Here is an 18738-nt window from a genome sequence, read left to right as displayed (position 1 = left end):
TAGGAATACTGTAGGAACTTAAAAATATGCTCGGGGAACATAAGAGGAACGTAAAAATCACATTCTACATGGGCACAAAACATCTCCCAATACCTGTGTGTGGTTCTTCCTCAGCTTCTCAAACATCTCCTGACCTCTCTTCAAATGGGTCTCCATGCAAGACAGGAACTCCTAGAGAGGGAGAGAGAGAAAGAGACAGAGAGGAGAGAGAGAGAAAGAGAGAGAGAGAGAGAGAGAGAGAGAGAGAGAGAGAGAGAGAGAGAGAGAGAGAGAGAGAGAGAGAGAGAGAGAGAGAGAGAGAGAGAGAGAGAGAGAGAGAGAGAGAGAGAGAGAGAGAGAGAGAGAGAGAGAGAGAGAGAGAGAGAGAGAGAGAGAAAGGAAGGAAGGAAGGAAGGAAGGAAGGAAGGAAGGAAGGAAGGAAGGAAGGAAGGAAGGAAGGAAGGAAGGAAGGAAGGAAGGAAGGAAGGAAGGAAGGAAGGAAGGAAGGAAGGAAGGAAGGGAAACGAGAAATAATGTTTTATTAAGAGCACAGTATGATGACCAGTACTATTTGTCTGGCTACCCAAACTCCTTGCTCCGGCCAAACGCTATTTCACTTGTAGTTTCTTCTCCACAATGAGTCAGGATCTGAGTATCGCCCCGACAATTTCTAGAACGCAAACACATTCTAACTGTTCTGATTGGTCCCAGAAACTGATGGGTTGGGCCAGAGCCAGAACACACATGAGGGTAAAGCAGCATTTAGAAAAAATGTGTAATTGGCTTTGATACTCTGGTTAGAGATGATCCAATCGCGGATTACTTTGTTTTGTACAACAGACCTCATTTTGACATCACCACAAATGACTTCAAAGATGGCAGTCTCAGACTGAAGTAGACTATATATACAAAAGTATGTGGACACCCCTTCAAATGAGTGGATTTGGGTATTTCAGGTGTATAAAATTGAGCACACAGCCATGCACTCTCCATAGACAAACATTGGCAGTAGAATGGCCTTACTGAAGAGCTCAGTGACTTTCAACGTGGCACCGTCATAGGATGCCACCTTTCTGCCCTGCTAGAGCTGTTATTGTGAAGTGGAAACATCTAGGAGCAACAACGGCTCAGCAGCAAGTAGTGCGTAAAAATCGTCTGTCCTCGGTTGCAACACCCACTAACGAGTTCCAAACTGCTTCTGGAAGAACGTCAGCACAATAACTTTTCGTCGGGAGCTTCATGAAATGGGTTTCCATGGCCGAGCAGCCGCACACAATCCTAAAATCACCATGCGCAATGGCAAGCATCGGCTGGAGTGGTGTAAAGCTCGCCGTCATTGGACTCTGGAGCAGTGGAAACGTGTTCTCTGGAGTGATTAATCACACTTCACCATCTGGCAATCCAATGGACAAATCTGGGTTTACCTGTCCCAATGTATAGTGTTTGGTGGGGGAGGAATGTTTGTGCTAGGCCCCTTAGTTCCAGTGAAGGGAAATCTTAACGCTACAGCATACAATTAAATTGTAGACGATTCTGTGATTCCAACTTTGTGGCAACAGTTTGGGGAAGGCCCTTTCCCGTTTCAGCATGACAATGCCCCCGTGCACAAAGCGAGGTCCATACAGAAATGGTTTGTAGAGTTCAGTGTGGAAGAACTTGACTGGCCTGCAAAGAGCCCTGACCTCAACCCCATCGAACACCTTTTGGATGAATTGGAACGCCGACTGCGAGCCAGGCCTAATCGCCCAACATCAGTGGCCAACCTCACTAATGCTCTTGTGGCTGAAAGCAAGTCACAGCAGCAATGTTCCAACATCTAGTGGAAAGAAGGGTGTTAAAGCAGCAAAGGAGGAACCAACTCCATATTAATGCCCATGATTTTGGAATGAGATGTTCCACATACTTTTGGTTATATAGTGTATGTAGCGAACATAAAGCAGCGAAATAAATCAGTTTGAGTCGTCAGGCAACACTACTATGACTATCCCTCGAAGTGTGTTCCATCATAAAACAAATATCTAATAAATTATAATCAATGTTCAGTTTAGTTCATTTAGACCAGATCTACAATAATGTGTGTGTAAAAACAACACACCTTATTCTGTATGAAAAACAATGTCCCATATTTTCCTTATGACCTTGCTGTAGCCTAAAACACCCCCTTCCCATACGGCAAATTCATATTAGTATTGTTTGTTTCATCATGAAATTACCATACGCTCATACAATTACAGCTCATATAAATTGCATTCAGTGGGTGAAATAAGCTAGTGGCTATGCAGCTTTCCAATAATACTGTCTATGGATCCAAACATTTGGTGTCTGTGATCTAATTAGCTTAAACATTAATATCTCAGTGGTACGCCGCGGCAGTGGGCAGGGTGCAATGGTGTGTCTGTGTGTGTCTTTGTGTGTGTGCGTGCGTGCACGCGTGTGTCCTTCTACTACATTAGCGCTAGCTAGTGACACTTAGGACTCACATTGGCACGGCTCAGAGAATCATTAAGACAATCATCACAACATAGGCCTCACTGAGAGGGGTAGTGAAACAACACGTCTCCTGCCATAACGTGTGACCGAGAAAGCAGATTTCAGTCGGTTACAGACAGAACACTACAGACTAAATGAACATGCTGTAGACTAGAGCTTCAGTCATGGTCGTGCATGGCAACTTTCTTTGTGATATTATAAATCATATTTATCTGCTCTACTGCCTCCACCAGGGGGAATAAATGCATAGTTTAATAAATATTTTGTAACATAATAACAAAATCCCCATCAAAATCTGTCAGTTTAAGCTAGAGATATCAGTTTTGTGCATGGGCTGCGTCTCAATCCACTGCATCCACCTATGTTGGCCTTCCGCATCTGCGGTGGAAGGTGGCCGAGCTACAGCGGTGTTTGTCTGACCATGAGACATCCTGAAAATCGGTATTTTCACGAAAACGTCTGTAGCGTTCGAACGGGTTGGTCTACAAACTATTATGACCACTATGTGGAAAAGGGAGACTTTCTCGAACACGATGGTGTTCTCTGGTTTGCTCTGTGACCCCCACAAGTGTCATAGGACTCGTCTGAAGGAAACCGATACAAACGAGCGGAAGTATGGAGGTAGTTTTGTGCCAACAAAAATAAGGGGGTAAATATGTGTCCAAAAAAATTAAAATATTTCCTGAGCTTTCTTATATCTCCTAGATATAGGACAGACACTTCAATACCTTATTCCTTATGATTTATTTTTTGACTGTCTTTTTTGCCATTTATGAATGTGTTGTTCAATGTGTTTCTATGGGCTATAGTAGTAAAGGCCGAATTCAATATTTTATCAAATATATATTTTTGTATATCTTTTTTATACCTAAAAAAAATTCAAAATCAAATAGCTGAATGATCCATGGTATGACCATATTAAAACACCCCAGTGACTTTATATGGCATTTCAAAAGCAGGCACAAATGTGACAATACAGTATAGAAGACAGAAACAAATGAAGGAAGAATTGGAAGCGAAATTGAAGAAATATTAAAGAGAGAGAAGAAACGGGCCTAATAAAGTTTATAAAATAAAGCCGCGTTTTGACAGATAAACACAGCGTTGCTGCCGTCACCACCATCTATAATTTCATTTCTTAACTTGGACAAACATAAGTAATATATAGCATTAATTACCCTTATTAGCAGATAGCAACCTCATTGGCTCTTTAAACGCTGCATTAAATAACATAACTCATCTCTTCCTCTATGCAATTAACATCACAACATCACACACTCTCATTTCCATTTTAATGACTTCCCAACAACGCACCAACTCTGATGATGGTGTGTGTGTGTGTGGGGGGCAACCTAATGTCAACTTCACTGTGTGCTGGCGGTGACTGGTAATGAACTTAACATGATCATTAGTCCTGTTAATTATCTTTATAATGTGAAGACACAGATAGAATTATAGAACGCTGCTGAAATTAATCCCTGAAAGCATTTGACTGCTCCCAGTCTGTCTGTCAGTCTCTCCATGCAGTATGCTGCTGCTATCTGCAACCATTTACCATGGGCACCTTGTCTCAGGCACCAATGATTAGCATTAGCATTGGGGGGGGGGGGGGGGGGGGGGGGGTGCTAAAATGACATATGGATTGTTTTAAGATGGTCATACTATGGATCATTTAGCTATTTGATGTGGAATTTTAGGATCACTTTAGAAAAAAAAAAGAAGAAAAAAAATACATTTGGATAAAATATTGACTTTGGCCGTTACTACTAAAGCCCATAGAAACGCATTGAATAACACGTTCAAAAATGGCAAAAAGGAAAGTCAAAAAATAAATCATAAGAAACAAGGTTTTGAAGTGTCTGTCCGAAATCTATGAAATATTTTTTTTAAACTAAGGAAATATATAAAGTGCTTTCAAAAAGTATTCAGACCCCTTTACTTTTTCCACATTTTGTTACATAAGAGCCTTATTCTAAAATGGATTAAATAAAATAAATTCCTCAGCAATCTACAGACAATATCCCATAATGACAGAGCGAAAATAGGTTTTTAGACATAAAAAAAGAAAAAACAGAAATACCTTATTTACATAAGTATTCAGACCCTTTGCTATGAGACTCGAAATTGAGCTCAGGTGCATCCTGTTTCCATTGATCATCCTTGAGATGTTTCTACAACTTGATTGGAGTCCACCTGTGGTACATTCAATTGATTGGACATGATTTGGAAAGGCACACACCTGTCTAAATAAGGTCCCACAGTTGACAGTGCATGTCAGAGCAAAAATCAAGAGGTCGAAGGAATTGTTCGTAGAGCTCCGAGACAGGATTGTGTCGAGGCACAGATCTGGGGGAGCTTATATAGAAGTTTGGAACCACCAAGACCCTTCCTAGAGCTGGCCGTCCGGCCAAACTGAGCAATCGGGGGAGAAGGGCCTTGGTCAGGGAGGTGACCAAGAACCCGATGGTCACTCTGACAGAGCTCTAGAGGTCCACTGTGGAGATTGGAGAACCTTCCAGAAGGACAACCATCTCTGCAGCACTCCACCAATCAGGCCTTTATGGTAGAGTGGACAGACGGAAGCCACTCCTCAGTAAAAGGCACATGAGTTTGCTAAAAGGCACCTAAAGACTCTCAGACCATGAGAAACAAGATTCTCTGGTCTGATGAAACCAAGATTGAACTCTTTGGCCTGAATGCCAAGCGTCACGTCTGGAAGAAACCTGGCAGCATCCCTACTGTGAAGCATGGTGGTGGCAGCATCATGCTGTGGGGATGTTTTTCAGCGGCAGGGACTGGGTGAATAGTCAGGCTTGAGGCAAAGATGAACGGAGCAAAGTACAGAGAGATCCTTGAAGAGCGCTCAGGACAGACTGGGCAACGACCCTAAGCACACAGCCAAGACAACACAGTGGCTTTGGGACAAGTCTCTGAATGTCCTTGAGTGGCCCAGCCAGAGCCCGGACTTGAACCCGATCGAACATCTCTGGAGAGACCTGAAAATAGCTGTGCAGCAACGCTCCCCATCCAACCTGACTGAGCTTGAGAGCATCTGCAGAGAAGAATGGGATAAACTCCCCAAATACAGGTGTGCCAAGCTTGTAGCGTCATACCCAAGAAGACTCGAGGCTGTAAATGCTGCCAAAGGTGCTTCAACAAAGTACTGAGTAAAGGGTCTGAATAGTTATGTAAATGTGATATTTCAGTTTTTTTATTTTTAATAAATTAGCAAAAATGTCAAAAAACCTGTTTTTGCTTTGTCATTATGGGGTATTGTGTGTAGATTGATGATTTTTTAGAATAAGGCTGTAATGTAACAAAATGTGGAAAAAGTCAAGGGGTCTGAATACTTTCCGAAGGCACTGTGTATATTTTTTGCGTAGGCACAAAACTACCTTCATACTTCCATTCGTTTTTTTATACAGGTACAGGTTATCTTCAGACAAATCCCGTGACACTTGTGGGGGTTGTAGAGCAAAACAGAGAACACCATCGTGTTCGTGAGAATCTCCCCTTTCCACATTGGGGTCCCATTAGTTTGTAGCCCAAACGGTTGGGACGCTACCAAACAGAAGTTGGCACATCGACGGTACCAACTTCAGCCGAGTCTCCTGACTCATCGTGTTCGTGAGAGTCTCTCCTTTCCATAAAGTGGTCATTATAGTTTTTTAGGTCAAACCGTTCAGGCGCTACAGACGTTTACATGAGAAGACCGATTTTCTGGATGTCTCATGGTCTGACAAACACTGCTTGTTGCGGGACCAATCTGATGAAGAAAATATTCTGTTAAGTCCTATTTCCTGACTGCTCTGCCTTTCAGAAGGTAGAGACCATTCATCAAGCAGTTGATGGGCTGTCAGCAGAAGAACACAAAATGAAACATGTTTTCATCAGATTGGTACTGCAAAAATTACCAATGCCTGTGGTTCGAGATACACACACACACAGAAAGAGAAAGACACGCACAGACACACACACACACAAACAAACACCGTTTGTGGGGGCGAGACTGAAAGACAGACAGACGCTGTAATTTCATGCCTGTGCGCATGAGTAATACGTCCCCACGTCCTGATCCAGATGGCGCGACGTCTTCATCTGCAGGGGGAAATAATGATGTGGGCAGCGTGTTTCGGGGGGGAAAACAACAATAAGCGCGTCTTTAACCTTCAACAGCAGCCTGAGCGTGTGTGTGTGTGTCTGTGTATTACTACAGATAAAACTAACAGATATCAATTACTGGGCCCACTGAGGGGCGGTCAGATGGGACAATCCAGATCCATTTACAGAAATAATCTAAACACACCCACAGGGCTGGACGGACCAACGCACACAGCACAGTGACACTGGTGTGTGTGTGTATGGTGCTTGGCGTGCATGTTGACGGGTTTGACTATACTTGTGGGGATCAGAAGAAATTACAACTGATTTTTTTTTTACCAACTGGTGACATTTTGTTAGTCCCCACAAGGTCAAATGCTATTTACATTTTACATTTCAGTCATTTAGCAGACGCTCTTATCCAGAGCGACTTACAGTTAGTGAGTGTATACATTTTCATACTGGGCCCCCTGGCCCCCCGTGGGAAACGAACCCACAACCTTGGCGTTGCAAGCGCCATGCTCTAACAACTGAGCTACACGGGGCTCTAGGGGGTTAAGGTTCAAATTAGTGTTAGAATTAGGTTTAGGGTTAGGAGCTAGGGTTTGTTTTAGGGTTAGGAGCTAAGGTTTAGGGTTAGTGTTAAGGTTAGGTTTGGGGTTAAATTTAGGGTTAGGGTTAAGGTTAGGTTTAGGGTAAGGAGTTAGGGAAAATAGGATTTTGAATGGGACTGAATTGTGCTTCCCCACAAGGTTAGTTATACAAGACTGTGTGGGTGTGTCTGTGTGTGTGTCTGCGTGTGTGAGGGGGTTTAGTGTCATGTGTGTGACAAAGACATCATGTAGCTAATAAACCGACATTCCCCTAAGGACACACACACTCAAGGTCCTCACAAGTATAGTAATACCAAAAACACACACGGACACTATGCTTATGCTACGTGTCCAGTGTAGCTTGGCCTTCCTTCATACCTCCCATACTATCATACACGTTTTGATAGGTGAAACACAGGCTCCATCTCAAGCACCTCCTCCTGTGATGATGATGATTCATGATGAGTGTGTGTGTGAGTACGTGCGTGTGTGTGTTACCTCCACAGTGCCAGTCTCTCTCCCCAGTCGTTTGTGGACAGAGCGAATAGCAGAGCTGATTACACCATGTTTCCTCTGGATGGTGCTAGTCAGCTTCCTCTTCACATTGTCTGACGGAACAAAAACCATCAATCAATCAATCAATTAGTCAGTAAGTCAGTCCTTCAGTCAGACATTTACACAAATACAAGTGCAGGACTGAGCATATTACAAGATCAGTAGATCATATTGATGTGGTTCACTTTTGCAGGCATAAAGATCTGATATTCTGTGCAGGCCTGCATCACACCTGTGTGTATGCCTGAGGGATGTGTATATACGTCCATTGATGTGTGTGGTCTCACCTGTGTGAATACCCGAGTGATGTGTGTCTACGTCCATGCCTGTGTGTGGTCTCACCTGTGTATAACTGCCACACCTTGAGTGCTGTCTCTTCCCACAGCGGGCTGATGTCACTCATGCTAACAGGTCCCATCCTCTGCGTCTGATTGGCTGACAACTCAATCTTATAGGTGTCTTCTAGAATGGTGCGTCTCTCAGTCAGGATCTTAGACCACACACACTCTACTAGGGACATCAGCTCTGTAACAGACACACACAAATTCAGCTCAATCTTATGTGTGATGGGTGTAGGCCTCGACCAGGGACATCAGCTCAGCTGTCACTACTGTCACACATGCACAGACAGTCCTACCTGTGTCTGAGTCGGGTACTTGGCTGAGTGTGGTAGTGCGGCTGGTCTTGAGAGAGAACAGATGAGACAGGATTCTCCGATGGTGTTTCTTGTGCCTTTCACACCCAAAGCCTTCTGGGTAGCTGTAGGGCACACAAACAATACCTACAATTAATACAAAGCCAGTGGCGACCCGTCATTCAGGGCAGGTTGGGCCGAGCCCAACCTGTTTTGAGCCCCAACTGTTGAGCAAAAAATATACATATACAGTACCAGTCAAAAGTTTGGACACACCTACTCATTTAAGGGTTTTTCTTTACATTGTAGAATAATAGTGAAGACTTAAAAACTATGAAATAACACATATGGAATCATGTAGTAACCAAAAAACTGTTAAAAAATCAAAATATATTTTATATTTGAGATTCTTCAAAGTAGCCACCCTTTCCCTTGATGACAGCTTTGCACACACTTGGCATTCTCTCAACCAGCTTCATGAGGTAGTCACCTGGAATGTATTTCAATTAACAGGTGTGCCTTGTTAAAGGTTATTTTGTGGAAGTTCTTTCCGTTTTAATGCCTTTGAGCCAATCAGTTGTGATATGACAAGGTAGAGGTGGTATACAGAAGATAGCCCAATTTGGTAAAAGACCAAGTCCATATTATGGCAAGAACAGCTCAAATAAGCAAAGAGAAACGACAGTCCATCATTACTTTAAAACATGAAGGTCAATATGGAACATTTAAAGAACTTTGAACGTTTCTTCAAGTGCAGTCGCAAAAACCATCAAGCGCTATGATGAAACTGGCTCTCATGAGGACCGCCACAGGAAAGGAAGACTCAGAGTTATCTCTGCTGCAGAGGATAAGTTCATTAGAGTTACCAGTTCAAGTAACAGACACATCTCAACATCAACTGTTTAGAGGAGACTGTGTGAATCAGGCCTTCAGGGTCGAACTGCTGCAAAGAAACCACTACTAAAAGACACCAATAAGAAGAAGAAGAGACTTGCTTGGGCCAAGAAACACGAGCAATGGACATTAGACTGGTGGAAATCTGTCCTTTGGTCTGATGAGTCCACATTTGAGATTTTTGGTTCCAACCGCCGTGTCTTTGTGAGACACAGAGTAGGTGAACAGATGATCTCTGCATGTGTGGTTCCCATTGTGAAGCATGGAGGAGGAGGTGTGATGGTGTGGGGGTGCTTTGCTGATGACAATGTCAGTGATTTATTTAGAATCCAAGGCACACTTAACAAGCATGGCTACCACAGCAATCTGCAGCGATACGCCATCCCATCTGGTTTGCGCTTAGTGGGACTATCATTTGTTTTTCAACAGGACAATGACACAACACACCTCCAGGCTGTGTAATGGCTATTTTATCAAGAAGGAGAGTGATGGAATGCTGCATCAGATGACCTGGCCTCCACAATCACCCGACCTCAACCAACTTGAGATGGTTTGGGAGGAGTTGGACCGCAGAGTGAATGAAAAGCAGCCAACAAGTGCTAAGCGTATGTGGGAAGTCCTTCAAGACTGTTGGAAAAGCATTCCAGGTGAAGCTGGTTGAGAGAATGCCAAGAGCATGCAAAGCTGTCATCAAGGCAAAGGGGGCTACTTTGAAGAATCTCAAATATAAAATATATTCTGATTTGTTTAACACCTTTTTGGTTACTACATGATTCCATATATGTTATTTCATAGTTTTGATGTCTTCACTATTATTCTACAATGTAGAAAATAGTAAAAATAAAGATAAACCCTTGAATGAGTAGGTGTGTTCAAACTTTTGACTGGTACTGTATATAAATGCAGTTGAAGTCAGAAGTTTACATACACCTTAGCCAAATACATTTAAACTCAGTTTTTCACAATTCCTGACATTTAATCCTAGTAAACATTCCCTGTCTTAGGTCAGTTAGGATCACCACTTTATTTTTTAAGAATGTGAAATGTCAGAATAATAGTAGAGAGAACTATTTATTTCAGCTTTTATTTCTTTCATCACATTCCTAGTGGGTCAGAAGTTTACATACACTCAATTAGTATTTGGTAGCATTGCCTTTAAATTGTTTAAATTGGGTCAAACGTTTCGGGTATCCTTCCACAAGCTTCCAACAATAAGCTGAGTGAAATTTGGCCCATTCCTCCTGACAGAGCTGGTGTAACTGAGTCAGGTTTGTAGGCCTCCTTGCTAGCACACGCTTTTTCAGTTCTGCCCACACATTTTCTATAGGATTGAGGTCAGGGCTTTGTGATGGCCACTCCAATACCTTGACTTTGTTGTCCTTAAGCCATTTTGCCACAACTTTGGAAGTATGCTTGGGGTCATTGTCCATTTGGAAGACCCATTTGCGACCAAGCTTTAACTTTCTGACTGATGTCTTGAGATGTAGCTTCAATATATCCACATCATTTTCCTTCCTCATCATGCCATCTATTTTGTGAAGTGCACCAGTCCCTCCTGCAGCAAAGCACCCCCACAGCATGATGCTGCCACCCCCGTGCTTCACGGTTGGTATCGTGCTCTTCGGCTTGCAAGCGACCGCCTTTTTCCTCCAAACATTACGATGGTCATTATGGCCAAACAGTTCTATTTTTGTTTCATCAGACCAGAGGACATTTCTCCAAAAAGTATGATCTGTGCAGTTGCAAACCGTAGTCTGGCTTTTTTATGGCGGTTTTGGAGCAGTGACTTCTTCCTTGCTGAGCGGCCTTTCAGGTTTTGTCGATATAGGACTCGTTTTACTGTGGATATAGATATGTTTTGTACCTGTTTCCTCCAGCATCTTCACAAGGTCCTTTGCTGTTGTTCTGGCATTGATTTGCACTTTTCGCACCAAAGTACGTTCATCTCTAGGAGACAGAACGCGTCTCCTTCCTGAGCGGTATGACGGCTGCGTGGTCCCATGGTGTTTATACTTGCGTATTATTGTTTGTACAGATGAACGTGGTACCTTCATGCATTTGGAAATTGCACTGAGTTTGAAGGTAGGCCTTGAAATACATCCACAGGTACACCTCCAATTGACTAAAAGCATGTCAATTAGCCTATCAGAAGCTTCTAAAGCCATGACATCATTTTCTGGAATTTTCCAAGCTGTTTAAAGGCACAGTCAACTTAGTGTATGTAAACTTCTGACCAACTGGAATTGTGATACAGTGAATTATAAGTTAAATAATCTGTCTGTAAAGAATTGTTGGAAAAATGACTTGCCAAAACTATAGTTTGATAAAAAGACATTTGTGGAGTGGTTGAAAAAATGAGTTTTAATGACTCCAACCTAAGTGTAATTTTCCGATTTCAACTGTATATATATAATTTGTGTCGACTTGATTCATGATGATGACTGCTTGTCTAGCTTGCTAGCTAAGATTTTGAAAGTATGATGTTGACATGATCAGTCCAATCAAAGCTAAAATATATAGAATTTTTTTGTTGTTGCCTGTTTTGCACATTATTTTGGCATGAATAAATGTCACATCAGTTTGCAAACAATGTAAAAAAAAAAATCTTCGCGTTAATAAGCCACATACAAACATGGTCTCTTTTTTGCTTTCTTGAGTAAGGCAGCTCCAAAATGCAGGTGTTTCAGCCTAGCTTTCTGTGGTGGAGGGGCAGCCAGCAGAAAATACAGAGCGTAGGCGTTGGTAATGTTCTCTAGTTGTGCTGTGATTGGCTCAGTGTTCTGTCACTCATGGGGACACTACGTCCCCGCAAAATCTACAGGGAGAGTTTGAAAATTCAAGCACCGTGAGTGCTGACATAGATTTACATTAGAAGTGCCAATCCAAGCAGGCTGAAGGTCAATGAACACAGATAAAATGATGTCAAATCATGTTATATCTACTGTAGCTTTTATTGGACTGATCAAAATCTTAGCTAGCAAGCAAAACAAGCAGTCATCATCATGAATCAAGTCGACCATCTACTGGCAAATCCTTTTCAATCCTTGTCATATGAAAATAAATTATAGATAAAACGTATCGGTGCTAATCGGCCATTGGACTTAAACATACACAGCAAGTTGGAAATCGCAAATTCAACAATGAGTGGTTTGGAAGGCTAACTGCAAGCTTTGCAAAGCAATCACTAGCTTGCTATTCAGTGGAGAGCGTGTGTGGTCCAAGTCTGGGTTTAAGGGTCTCTTTTCCAAGCTTAAAAGGATAAACATTCTCATGCAACAGCATGGGCCAGAAAAGGTTGAATACATTGGCCATACTTCTGCCGCGTTCAAAACAACTGGAAACTCAGAACTGGGAAATCTCAGATTTCAGTGAGTTCAAGAAAACTGGGAACTCAGGAAGATATGAGCTCCGACTGGGAAAATATGTTTTGAACGGTAATCAAACTCGGAATTCCAAGTCGGGAACTCTGGCCTCTTTCTAGAGGTCCGACCTAAAGCTCACTGACGTCATGATTCGACCTTGTTTATTTTCCAAGTTCCCAGTTGTCTTGAAAGCACCATAAATCCAGAGAATGACAGACTTTAATGACAAAGTTTGATGACAAAATTTGCCCACAACAAGGTGAGTCAAAAAATATATTGTATGCTACTGCGTAAATGATGTAATATGAAAGGGAGATATGTATACTGTAACTAAGAAAGTAATACTAAGTGTATGTTGTGTAGTAAGCTGATAGTAGCCCATGTGCCTCACCCTTTCCTCCTCATAACTTAGCCTACTGTTCTGACTTGGTGGTGCACATTTAGCCTATAGCCTGTTTTAGAGAAATGTCATCGTCGAATATTGTAAGAGCTTTCATTGTCTGCTTATATTCCCCCTTGATTTATCTTACGGTTCTGACTTGTGTACAAGGAGAATACTGTAAGAATGGCCCATGTTCTGAATTCTGTCGCTGTACATTTCAAAAGTGCTGAACAAATAGTTAAATTGACTACGTCCGTCTTAGCTCGCTCATTAATGTCTTAAACAAAATTACGGATTGCCTCTTATCCACTCATCGTTCCCTTATGCCATAGTTTGTACATCTCAATTGTCAGTAGAAACCCCATTTGTTTAAGCAAGTCAGCCATATCAGCTATGTTTTTTTTAAAGGCAGTAAATGAGGCTAAATTAACTGTTTTGCTGCCAGACAAGGTTCCGCTGATAGCCAGGTGTAGCAGTGGTAAGGATTCACTCCATGGTGCTCTGTAGCTCAGCTGGTAGAGCACGGCGCTTGTAACGCCAAGGTAGTGGGTTCGATCCCCGGGACCACCCATACACAAAAATGTATGCACGCACGACTGTAAGTCGCTTTGGATAAAAGCGTCTGCTAAATGGCATATTATTATTATTATTATTATTATTATAAAAGAAAGCACTGCTGTTGTGACAGCTTTATGTAGGCCCTAACAGTTTGTGGGCACCGTTTGTCACCGTTGTAGTGCAATTCATGTATTGTTTAGTGTTGTGTTGTCTAGTTGCTTTGCTGGCATGCATCTAAAAAAATTTGGGGGGAGTTTGCCCCACCAAGATTTACATGATAAAATCACCACTGCACAAAGCTTCCATGATCACAAGGCCAATCATAGGACTAACTCTTTAACACACTGTGTACATTTGTGTGTGTATGAGTGTGCGCGTGCACGCACGTGTGTGTGTGCACTTATGCGTGCGTACACGTGTGTAACCTACCTGCCAGATCGTATTAACAGTAGACAGTGCAACAGGCAGGTAATGAAGTTCACGTTGGCATTGTAGGTTGCCATGACTACGTCCCAGCGCGCCATGACCACCTGCAGCGTACTGATGACCGCTTCCTGTTCGGCCTGTGTGTGTTGTGGGCGGGACAGGAAGTAGAGCAGGGCTCGGTTGGTGCTGGTGTAGAGGGAGGAGACTGTGTTCTCTTTCTGTGATAGGCTCTTCTCCAACACCTAATAGCAGGTGAAAACGTTCAGACCGTTGCAGATAGACAGAAGGCCTATGTTACATTGTAGTTGTGATGTGTGCAATTGTGGTTGCAGTTTCATGCCACGTTACCGACTTCGAAGTCGGACATCAGACTGCTACATCAAATAATGTGGTTAGCTAATTTGTTTAACACTTATCCAGGCGTTGCGAGATATGGCAGGCGACTGCAATGTAGTCAGCCTGGAACGCCACCAAAAATGTTAGGAATAGAGCTGACATGACTTGACTTACTCCGTAAATGAAGGACAATCATGTTTGTGTTTCACATTACATTTTTATCTGAACATTCTGTAACGTTACTGACACCCAAGGCAGCACATAGCATTCAGAGTGTTTCTCACCACCACTATCTGGTCAGCTAGGAAGGTGAGCAGGGACTCTGGCTCAACCAGAAACATCCCACTGTAGAGTTTCTCCAGACACTTCTGACTGAAAAACACCATGTTCTCCATCAGTGTGGCCATCTGCCCCTCAGGTCTCTGGGAGTTTGACTCTGGTGACAGAGAGGGAAAGATCTGTTGAGTGATATGATACAATATTTTATTGCCCATTTGCATGGGAAATAATTTTGTCTGTGTACGTGCGTGAATGCATGTGCATATGTGAGGTGTGTGCCTGTGCATGTGTGTGTGTGTGTGTGTGTGTGTGTGCATAAGTGAGTGCATGTGTGAGGTGTGTGTGTGTGCTCTACCCTGTGTGTTGAGGTGTGTGTTATGTCCATCCTCCTGGCTGGTCATGTGGATGATTTCCATGAAGAACTCAAGCAGTTCTGTCTGGAAGATCTGTCTCTGCTCCAATGACGCTCCTTCTGGGGAATACTGCAACACACACACACAGAGGGGTGAACGTGTGCTCCTAAGATAGCAGCCATCCCTGTCTTCTCTCCATCTCCCCTGGTGTTTAGCTACAGTGACCACGTTTACATGCACACCAATATCCCGTTATTATTCGGGATCCTCAAGCATTCTGTTTTTGAGTTGGCGCATATACAGTGCCTTCAGAAAGTATTAACACTGCTTGAATTTTTTCACATTTTGTTGTGTTACAGCCTGAATTTAAAATTGATTACATTTAGATTTTGTTTGACAGGCATACACACAATACCCCATATGTCAAAGTGAAATTATGTTTTTAGAAACATTTACAAATTAATAAAAAATGAAAAGCTGAAATGTCTTGAGTCAATAAGTATTCATCCCCTTTTTTATGGCAAGCCTAAATAAGTTCAGGAGTAAAAAGAATGCTTAACAAGTCACATAATAAGTTGCAAGGGCACCTATTGGAAGATGGCATTGAAAAAAGCTGACATTGAATATCCCTTTGAGCATGGTGAAGTTATTAATTACACTTTGGATGGTGTATCAATACACCCAGTCACTACAAAGATACAGGCGTCCTTCCTAACTCAGTTGCCGGAGAGGAAGGAAACCGCTCAGGGGTTTCACCATGAGGCCAATGGTGACTATAAAACAGTTACAGAGTTTAATGGCTCTGATAGAAGAAAATTGAGGATGGGTCAACAACATTGTAGTTACTCCACAATACTAACCTAAATGACAGAGTGAAAAGAAGGAAGCCTGTGCAGAATATGCATCCTGTTTGCAATAAGGCACTAAAGTAAAACTTCAAAGAATGTGGCAAAGAAAGAAACATTATGTCCTGAATACAAAGCATTATGTTTGGGGCAAATCCAACACAACACATCACTGAGTACCACTCTTCATATTTTCAACCATGGTGGTGGCTGCATCATGTTATTGGTATGCTTGTCATTGGCAAGGACTAGGGAGTTTTTTTAAATTAGGATTTTCCTAGAGGAAAACCTGATTCAGTCTGATTTCCAACAGACACTGGGAGACAAATTCACCTTTCAGAAAAACACCAGGGCAAATATATATTGGAATTGCTTACCAAAATGACACTGAATGTTCCTGAGTGGCCTAGTTACAGTTCTGACTTAAATTGACTTGAAAAATCGAAATGGCTTGCATTGAGCAATAGCCCTGGTTCCCACGGACACAATAGTATATTTTCTGAGCCTGTGTGATGTAGGATGTGACATCTGAAACCACTTGAAGCTGGGATGTCCCTCCTACCATTTCATTCGCTCTTTCGACTGTCCATCAACTCCAGGCTGAACCCTACATCACACTGTCTGTTTGTGATAGACTGACAATATTAATATGAGATGAAATATTCCTGAACTCGTTCCTAACGAGTTCAGGAAGCCAAGCTAGAGCTATGTGAGACGTTCACAGCGATGGGGTCTGTCATTTTGATCAAGAGAGACCTTTAGAAAATATGCAGCATTACTAATTATTGTTTATGGTCCGCTCATGATAAATAATTACTTTTGGGGATTACGTAGATTACATTTCCGATTGCACCATGACGATCAAAATGACCGTATGCATATTTAACAGCAGAATAGCCAGGCTTCGAGAAGTACCAATAGCCACCAGTCTAATATATCTATTTAATGTACACAATCAAAAATAAATCCATTAATATTTTGTTTAGGAAGGTCATAAAAAACATGATACTAAGACAATTTATTTCAAAAGAACAGAATAGCATGATTTGAATTTTATTTTAGGCCCATCTGTGCTTAGTAACCGTGGCTATATGGCTGTGCCACGAAATCAACTTGTTATTTTAGCAGACATCACACGCTTATATTACCCTGCCCTACCGCATCAACACATACTGTATATTTTTTACAGTAAGAATATAAGGGAATATAACAGAATCAAATAGAAGGGATATTTTCCCCAAATGGCTATAACTGATTTTCGCCAGTACTCACATGAGGAAGTGTTATGGAAATGGTTATTCTAGGAAAAAGTTGTATATTGAAATTGAGCCCATCTGCGCAATTTTGAGATAATTTTGGCATGACTAGGTTAATTAGAAACCTCAGAATTGACCCTTTCCATATGGTATAGCAATCAAAACTTCTGGCCTGCATGGACCTCCGGAGGAGGATTTGAAAAAGTGCTATTTGGTAAGCTCTGTTTCCTTCTTTGTTAATGCATGCTGCGCTGGTCATCAGTCTCTTCATTCTCAATTTGACAATTGATAATATTCTCACCCATCAGACTATTGTCAATTGGTATTTAGGCCACATCTATTATTATACAGTATGTGTGAAATTAGTTTCAATATAGTTTAGGTGTAGTTTGGATGGGCCATTAGCTGGGCAGGCAACTGTTGTCTTACAGTCAGAAAATACACCATAGTCTTATCTTTGAATTTACAGTCTAAATGCTTCTGGATCAATGAATACATTTGATGACCGATTACAATTTACATTTGGTGTCCTGAAGTTTATTATGACCTATTTTAACATAATAAATGCATTCATTTAGCAATGTATTATTTATTATGGAATATTTACACAATTGAAAAATCAACGTCAGAATGACCATGATGGCCATTCTAGTAGTTATGGAATTACGGCGCTCCGAGTGTTTACTCATGAAAAATTAAGTGTTTCTTGCAGTAAAATGATAGACCAAATGTTAATATTGTCTCAGCAACAGGAGTGGAGAAATAGGATTTCTTTCTTTCGTCTTGAGAAAATGTGAATGTGCACTTAGTGTTGTGTAGCCTAAACATGCAATTTTTTCCAGCGACATAAAAGCTGATAGTATTTCACTTTTGACCACATAAAATATGCATCCAAAATGAACTGAAATACTATCTGAAAAATGTTGGATGGTTTTCACAGCTTTTAATTTCCTTACAACCGGTCAATAACCGATGTCATTTGGAAAATTGGCACTGAAAATCTCCCCAGTCCCTAAACGTAGAGAAGCAGAAATGAAAGACCAAAATGTACAGATGTCAACTAGATTGTTGATGATTCATTCATTCCATCAGTTTATGACATTCTGGTGAGAAGGCTTTATTTAGTATTTTAGAGCATCAAGTAATGACAGAAGAGAAGCTGCATCCCACTGGGCAAAAACTGGTCGCATCATCATTGTTTCCATGTCATTTCAACAACAAAAATATATACAGTGGGGAGAACAAGTATTTGATACACTGCCGATTTTGCAGGTTTTCCTACTTACAAAGCATGTAGAGGTCTGTCATTTTTATCATAGGTACACTTCAACTGTGAGAGACGGAATCTAAAACAAAAATCCAGAATATCACATTGTATGATTTTTAAGTAATTAATTTGCATTGTATTGCATGACATAAGTATTTGATCACCTACCAACCAGTAAGAATTCCGGCTCTCACAGACCTGTTAGTTTTTCTTTAAGAAGCCCTCCTGGTCTCCACTCATTACCTGTATTAACTGCACCTGTTTGAACTTGTTACCTGTATAAAAGACACCTGTCCACACACACAATCAAACAGACTCCAACCTCTCCACAATGGCCAAGACCAGAGAGCTGTGTAAGGACATCAGAGATAAAATTGTAGACCTGCACAAGGCTGGGATGTGCTACAGGACAATAGGCAAGCAGCTTG

The 18738-nt window shown here is 41.7% G+C and overlaps 1 protein-coding gene across 1 annotated transcript in view; it reads right to left on the bottom strand.

Annotated features, from left to right (window-relative positions):
• wdfy4 (WDFY family member 4) overlaps positions 1–18738 on the bottom strand; it is a 157554-nt gene that overhangs the window by 63923 nt on the left and 74893 nt on the right. Inside the window, exons 37-43 of the mRNA XM_084157490.1 lie at positions 14945–15071; positions 14595–14746; positions 13978–14216; positions 8356–8477; positions 8061–8243; positions 7662–7771; positions 94–171 (exon numbers count right to left, since the gene is read on the bottom strand). Of these exons, the coding sequence (XP_084013616.1) occupies positions 94–171; positions 7662–7771; positions 8061–8243; positions 8356–8477; positions 13978–14216; positions 14595–14746; positions 14945–15071 (1011 nt within the window). The remainder of the gene's footprint in view (positions 1–93; positions 172–7661; positions 7772–8060; positions 8244–8355; positions 8478–13977; positions 14217–14594; positions 14747–14944; positions 15072–18738) is intronic.

The sequence above is a fragment of the Coregonus lavaretus genome (genome assembly GCF_964263955.1).
Source record: "Coregonus lavaretus genome assembly, chromosome: 1".
Lineage (NCBI taxonomy): Eukaryota > Metazoa > Chordata > Actinopteri > Salmoniformes > Salmonidae > Coregonus > Coregonus lavaretus.
The sequence above is the reverse complement of the archived record's forward strand: the minus strand, read 5'-3'. Positions and strand labels throughout refer to the sequence as shown.